The following is a 7486-nucleotide window of genomic DNA, read 5'->3' as shown; positions in this document are numbered from 1 at the left end:
GCTGCGCGTCGGGATGCGTGCGAGAGTTTGCCCTTAGCCTGTCGCAGAGCTCCAGGACTTCCGCAGACTCCCTGCATGGTGGGGGTTGGAAGGAACCTCGCCATCATCCAGGCCAACCCCCATGCTAAAGCAGGGCACCCACAGCAGCCTGCCTAGCATCACAGTGGCCAGGTTGGGTTGGAATCTCTCCAGAGAAGGAGGCTCCACAACCTCTCTGGGCAGCAGGCTCCAGGGATCCAGCGCCCTCACACCAAGATTTTTGCTTATCTTAGGTGGAACCGTTTGGGTTCCAGTTTGTGTCCGTTGCCCTTTGTCCCGTTACTGGGCAGCACTGAAAAAAGTCTGGACTCTTCAGCTCTCGATAGAGATTATTCTTAACAGTAATGCAGTAAAAATTCAGCCATATATTACAAAGGTGCAGTTCTTACCAAGGAGTCACCACTATGTTGGGTGGAAGAAGGGGAGCACAACCTATCAACTGTCTCTGATTCATCTTCAGTCTTTTCCTCTCCTGGAATTCCATACTTTACTCTACTCTTCTCCCTTCCAAAGTGACTTCTTAGTGTGATTTTGGACAGAGTTGAGTAATATATACATTAACATGTACTTTGTTAGGCTCATAACTGTATGTAGAGGTGTAACTAATCTCTAGAATAAAACTTTGTGCACACTGATTTGCAAACCTGTTATGAAATACACTTTTATTTCTGTTTGGTTGTGAGCACAGATGTACATTTCCACCACATTCTGTTGGAAGCTTACACGTTACAGAGCTTCTGTGGTTTTGTGCAATAGTTTGTCCTAACCTTCTCATGAACACAGTCACTATAATCAGTGTTACATTTACCACACTTGCAGCTCACAGCTACGGGGTAGGAATAGTAAGGGATGGTGTGACGAGGACAGCCTGGAATCAGTGCTGTTTGATACAACATCTCTTTGTATGTGCACACGTTCTGGGACAGAGCACTTTTGAGTAGAAGCTTCTTGCCATTGCTGTCCTACAAAGAAAAAAAGACATTGTTTCACTGAAGCATACATGAATGTTAGAAGGCTTCCTTTGATGTTTTCTCAAACATTCAGAAAGCAGACCTCTCTACACTTAGATCAGCTCTGATATTTGCAGTGTACTTCTGATCATGCAGTAAGGATGACTAATCTGCTTCCCACCTGTTCCATCCTGACCCACAAACCTACTACAGAGGCTCTGACAGCAGCAGTCAGTTTTCTGCCATGCCACTGATGTTACTAACTCCGTAGTTCCAGAGGCTTGTCATCTCTTACCCACACCTTTGCGAAAAGCTAACTTGAAAACACAACCACAATGTGTTTTTTTTTTTCTGTGACAAGCACTGTTAGAATTAGCTCATTTACCAAGTTTCTAGTAGGAACAGGCACTTGCTTTGCAGTGATGGCCATTACAGAAACCCTGCTGAAACCAGAGTAATGCCTTGTACCCGAGTCATGCAAAATCCAGCGCAGATGGTCGTGTTGATGGCCAGGCAGTAGGCACATTCCCTTTTCTCCACATGGATTGTATACTCAGAAGGAACACAAAGTGATGCTGTTTGACCAAAAAGCAAGCCAAAGAGAAGAGACATCACAAGGAAGGGACTCATGCTAGATATGGGGAAAGCAAACAAACAAAGCAATTCTAAGTGAAATTAGATTTATCTTCCAACTCTTTTCTCAGCACATGACAAGAACAGTTACAATAGTCACAGACCAGAAGTAATCTGAAATATTTTACCTACAGCTAACACCTTCTTCCCAATTTCAGACCTTCAAATGGAACAGTTCTCATCAATGAACAGAAAATAAGGGTTAACAGGCCATTAACACAGACAATAAAATCACCTTTCCCTTTCTAAAGCATATTACATGGAACTTTTCACTAACGAGTGATACAATGCTGACACAGAAAAACAACAGGAGCTAAAGGACTTTAAACTGTGACCTATGTGAGAGAACATGAGCTGTAGCATTAACCAAAGATGCTAAAAGAATCTCACTGCTTTAAAATAAAGTTTTAAAGCAAGCATGCTACAAAATGCTCAGGAGAGGAAGAAAAAACTTAAACATCAGCTGTGACATCAGCCCCACCATTGTATTTTTCACTCTCCCGTTGGTTTAGAGGCATGATGAAATGGGAACACTGCCAAGAATTAAATAATAGATTCAAGTAAATTACAATAAAGAACAGCAGCAAGGAGTTCAAAGCACTGAATCCCCCACTTTGTCTGTCTGTCGTGATGACCTCATTTCTCAGACCTGCTGGGGTTTCTAAGAACGAAGCTCTGATTAGCTCCGAGACAATTGCAGAGGCTACTCTGCAGCCTCTAAACTAGAAATGCCAGTGTCTACAGCGACATGGACATCACCCTCTAGTCTCTTCCAGCTGTCAGTTTCCCATCACAAAAGCCGATCATTACACAGTCTGGTTTACCCTGTAGCTGCAACATTGCAAGCCTGGAAAGACCAACCTCTTGTCAGCTGAATTCTTCCCTATTACAGGAACCTGATCCTGCCTTGAGCTGGGAGAGGCAGTGACCCAACACAAGCTCTGTGTGTGCTTTATACCCTCCAGGCTAATTCCAGGCTGATCTTATATATCTTGCTGTTTATATAATTGCATCTGGATTGCTGCTTTCTTATCACAAAGTCATCTATTGAAAATTCATACTGAACCACACAGCAAATGCGATAGGAACAAACGTGTCCATAATATCCTAACCTGGAAACTGGAGCTGGAAATCTAATTATTTTAACAGTCATTTTCTCCTCAGGCTTTTAAACTAACCACTGCTTTTAAAAAGTTATTATTAATTTAATTGCCACATAGGTCGTGGTTTTTAAGAGATAAGCCACAGAAATTAAGCTCTCAAATGAAATTGGAGAAAAAATGCAGAATTCTATTTGGAGAGAGATACAGAGATAGACATTACAAAGCATTACTGCATCCCTGGCAAACCCCCTTGAATTTTCCCCAACTCAAAAACTAAATCTAATACTCCTCGGTGCTCCAATCCTCCTCCCTCCCAATGCCTCCACCATCCAAGAGGCTTAAACAAGACTCTGGAGGCCCCAAAAGAGGCCTACTGCTTACATGTTCTTCCTGATAAAGTGCAAGCAGGAGGAGGAAAGGAGAATGACCTGACCCTGTTGTGAGCTTATAAAGAGATGCAGAATTATAGGATTGAATAACAATCTTCTAGTCCCCAGAAGATTTTTGAACCCTATAATTCTCAACCTGGGACACAGAGCAACAGGAAGGCCAGCATGGAAATGGAGCCATTCTGAATCACATCTAATTCTACACCAATGGTTTGCCCAAGTTTATTAAACTCTGGTTCATTCCATTTGCTTGTTACCAGGCAGGCACAACTGAGAGAAGCTGCATTAGACACAAAGGAACAAATCTCAAATTAAAGCAATTGCTTTGTGGGGTTATAGAGTCTGACTTGCCTACTCACACTCCAAGGCATTATCTGGCCTCCAGTCTACTGAGCAGAAGTCTACCAAGCAATTCCCTCTGAAACACTAATTGATAAGGAAAAAAACTTTTAAGAAACCAACTCCTTATAGCACAATGAGAAGCAAAATAGTGCACCAGTGAAACTGAGATGTCCACAGATGAGGGTAAAACACATTTAGGGCTCTGTGGAACACCTAATGGGAGGAAAAGTCAGAAAGGGCCACCTAAGCCACTGTCCTGTGCTGCTTCATTGGTGTTTGGCCAGGCTTCCAACTGTGCTTGTGCTAACACCTACCCTACCAGTTAATCACCAAAGTGACTTTGCTCTGATGTCTGTCTTACACAGAGCAACTATATTCCTGATTTACATAGCCATAAGAAATATGATAAAGTTGAGTTTAAGATGGTAAACTTGGTCACCTTGGGCTACTGAAGAAGTGATCCAGACAGTCCTGATTAGTGTTTAGCTAACTAATGAATAATATTGTCTCTTTGTGCTGTGGTTTTGGACTGCTGCACACAGCTTTGTGTTCTGGACTCATTCTGCAGGGTTTTTATGGATAATATAGTAAGGGTGCTTGTTCTATGAAGACTAGCAAATGCTTTTTGTTTCCATGGGGTCTTTAATTCTGGGTTAATTTCCTCCATATAACTTCTCAGGAATTAAATATAACTCTTTCTGGCTTAAGGACATGAGCAGAGTATTAGTCGTACTCTCAGTAACATCTGTCCATTTACACTTAGCAACAGAAGCAGAACATTGATATTTTGCCACTACTCCAATACATTATTTAACTCTGCATTATTCTGACATATTTTAAATGCAATTAAACACACAGGCTAAGGAGCACACACATCCACACACTCACAGATACACACACACGCACACTCTATAAGCGTATATACACTCCATGTATATGCTGCTGCTGTTTAAAACCTTAAGCACAGAAAATAACAATGTTCATTTTTAGAAAATCCTAAGGAGTATTTCAGATATTGTGAGAGAAAAAGGAAGCAATTCATAAAACTGAATCCTGTCGAGGACAAAATCTGCCCAAAATAAAGAGTATAAAAAGAACAAGAGTATCATATGTGGTACCCTTGCATGCACGGCTGAGGTAGGAACTGATTTTTCTTTTACGATTTCACAGATTTACAGGCACTTTAAGCAGTTGGAATTACACTGGTCCTGACAGGAAGACCCCTGACATCCAGGTTTAAAGTGTCCCCTACATAATGTGCAAGAACACAGGCAGAAGACAGATCAGAGTATGACAGAATATATTCTTTGTGGGTTCAAAGTGCTGATTTCTCTGATTTGAGAAAAATGAGGATAACTGAATGGGGTACAGAACTCAAATTAATGTAAAAACGGAGCAAGAATTTAACAAGATTTATGGAACTCTTGTCTGTAAACATGAGTAGTGAAAAAAAAAAGAATTAAAGCTTGAAATTCTATCATAATGAAGACAAAAGTGAATGCAACAATAAAAAACTATGGCAATAAGAAAAGCGGGAAACAGTTGGGCACTGTCAGAAGTCAGAAAATGTAAAATCCTCACACTGGAAGCTGGAGACCAGGAAATAAACTTGTGTTGAGACAGAGGTCAACAGTAATGCCAAGAGACAAGTCTAGATGAAGACAAGCTGTTGGTGCAAACTCTTCAGTAAGTACCTGTGCATTCGAAAAGGCAGTGGCTGAACAAGCACCATGCACATGCACAATAAAAAGAAAATCTATAAGCAATGAACATTTGTAAACTCAACACAATCAGGCAGCTAATGTTGATGATTTCAGCAAGTCTCAGAATACTCAGGCAATTTCAAAACATTAAGAAAAGTGCTAGCACTATGCCAATATTTAAAGAGAGAATGTTGACCCAGGTAACTCTCCACCTGACATCTATCCCTGACAGATCAGGTAAGATAACAGAAAGTTGATACAGGATTTGAGCAATAAAAGAATTAATGGATAAGAATGGAATTAATGTCCATCAAGACAGTGTTACATAAAATAGGTCATGCCACACAAACCTGATTTAATTCTTTGAGGTGATTACAATTTTGGTTGTTAAGGCAACTGCACAGATGCAGTGTTTTTAGTTCCACCTATGCAGAGCTCATGTCATGAAGATTTAGAGTTATTCTACACAACATGGAACATTAGGGGTTGGAAGGGGTCTCAAAAGATCATCCAGTCCAAGCCCCTTGCCAGGCAGGATCAGCTAGAGCAGGTCACACAGGAGCTCATCCAAGTGGGTTTCAGCCTCCAGAGAAGGGAGCAGTTATTGTCATTTCTGCACAGTGTTCATTCACTACAGCTCTTTTACCCAGCCTCTGGATGCACTGCAGTGCATTACAGAAATATCTGACCAAGTATTAAGAATGAAAAGTAACTTATCTGGAAGCACAATAAATTAGCCTGGGTGAGACTCATGTGACAGCTCCTCCTCATACTCAAGTTAGCTCCACACCAGTATGCACACAGAACCTCTTCTTTGCTGGCATTGCATTAGCCTCCCTACCTGCCAGCAATGCACTAAGTGGCTGTCATGGAGGGTGGCAAAGCCCCTGAAAGGTCCCCATGTCATGTAAGTTACAGTGTCTCACATTTTAAGCCAAAAGAATCGTAAAACCAAAACAATCTTCCAGTCCCATGAGAAGTTTACTCCCTAGGGAAGATAAAAGGTAAACATGGGCCTTGTTTTCCAGCTTTTGGCCAGCCTTGTGTTTTTCCCCATGAATTTCCCGTGAAACTGCGTTCCACGACAGTGGCATCAGAGCAATATAGAGCCACATCTCTTTCCTCATTTACACAGACTATTGAGCTGGTAAAAGAACTTCTCCTTGATTATCCTTCTGGATGGGACCAAAGAGTTCATTCACTACTGACCTCTCTGAACACTCAAAAGGAGTGAGATCCCACTACCTACTGGAAGCAGGCTTCTCTCCTAATTACCAAAACCCCACAGTTAGAAGCCTGATCCTTATAGATTCATTTCTTTTGTTGCCCCCCTGCTGACCTGCAGACTATTCAGTGACAGAAATTCTTCATGTGCTTTTATAGACATCAGCTTTGTAGCCCTGTTCTGGAACAGCCAGTAACACTGTTAATTATTTATCTTTAACCTTTCTCTTAACTAAAGCAATCCATTCACTGACATCAGTTGTTTTGTACATTCATTACATGAAAGACAGTATGTTGATGTTCTACAATAAGTGTTTTACTCGATCTCTTGTCATGGTTTTTAAAGATAGCTGACAGAAATTAAGCTCTCAAATGAAATTGGAGAAAAAAAGCAGAATTCTATTTGGAGAGAGATACAGAGACAGACATTACAAAGCAATTACTGCATCCCTGGCAAACTCCCTTGAATTTTCCTTAACCTAAAAAAACCCTAAATCTACACTCCCCAGTGCTCCAGTCCTCCCCCCCAGCAATGCCTCTGCCATCCAGGAGGCCTAAACAAGCCTCTGGAGGCCCCAAAACAGGCCTATTGCTTACATGTTCTTCCTGATGAAGCGGTTCCCGCCAGACACAGGACAGGAGGAGGCGGAAAGGAGAACAAACTGAGCCTGTTGTGAGTTTATAAAGAGATAGCAGATTGATGGGATTGAATAACAATCTTCTTGTCCCCAAAAGATTTTTTTTTAACTCTATAATTCTCATCTTGGGACATCTCTGTAAATGGAATCTAGTAAACATTCAAATCTTGGGCTTGTAACCCAGGAATCTCTGCAATGGGCTGGAGAAATTCAGTGCTTGTTTCCACTGCACACAGCACTGTGGATATCAAAATAAAAATATCAGAGAAGTAGGAGCTATGCTGATGAAACCAGATACAGCCAATCAGATTTCTAAAAGATCTGTGTTCTGCCAGGGGAATTATTTCCAACTCCATGCAGCTGCAGAGTTCCACTGATGAAGTCATATCCCAGTAAGATTCCATAGAAATAGGTGTTTTTGCTAATTTTTGCATTTAAACAGAGTGGCTGCAAAGTTTTCAGAGC

The 7486-nt window shown here is 41.3% G+C and overlaps 1 protein-coding gene across 3 annotated transcripts; it reads right to left on the bottom strand.

Moving 5' to 3' along the window:
- Positions 1-674: 674 nt before the first annotated feature.
- Positions 675-7048, bottom strand: TSHB (thyroid stimulating hormone subunit beta). 3 transcript variants are annotated; one of them, XM_064173643.1, is made up of 3 exons: positions 6981-7048; positions 1458-1620; positions 675-1001 (listed from the first exon to the last, which is right to left on the bottom strand). In XM_064173643.1, the coding sequence occupies exons 2-3, from the start codon at positions 1617-1619 to the stop codon at positions 759-761; spliced, it is 405 nt and encodes a 134-aa protein (XP_064029713.1). In that variant the 5' UTR covers position 1620; positions 6981-7048; the 3' UTR covers positions 675-758. The 3 variants fall into 3 exon arrangements, with proteins under 3 accessions (XP_064029713.1, XP_064029714.1, XP_064029715.1); XM_064173644.1 differs by lacking the exon at positions 6981-7048 and adding an exon at positions 6001-6073; XM_064173645.1 differs by lacking the exon at positions 6981-7048 and adding an exon at positions 1751-1827.
- Between the last annotated feature and the right edge of the window lie 438 nt (positions 7049-7486).

The sequence above is a fragment of the Pogoniulus pusillus genome, chromosome 39, assembly GCF_015220805.1.
Source record: "Pogoniulus pusillus isolate bPogPus1 chromosome 39, bPogPus1.pri, whole genome shotgun sequence".
Taxonomy (NCBI): Eukaryota; Metazoa; Chordata; class Aves; order Piciformes; family Lybiidae; genus Pogoniulus; species Pogoniulus pusillus.
Note: the sequence above shows the minus strand (reverse complement) of the source record. Positions and strands in the feature narration are given on the sequence as shown.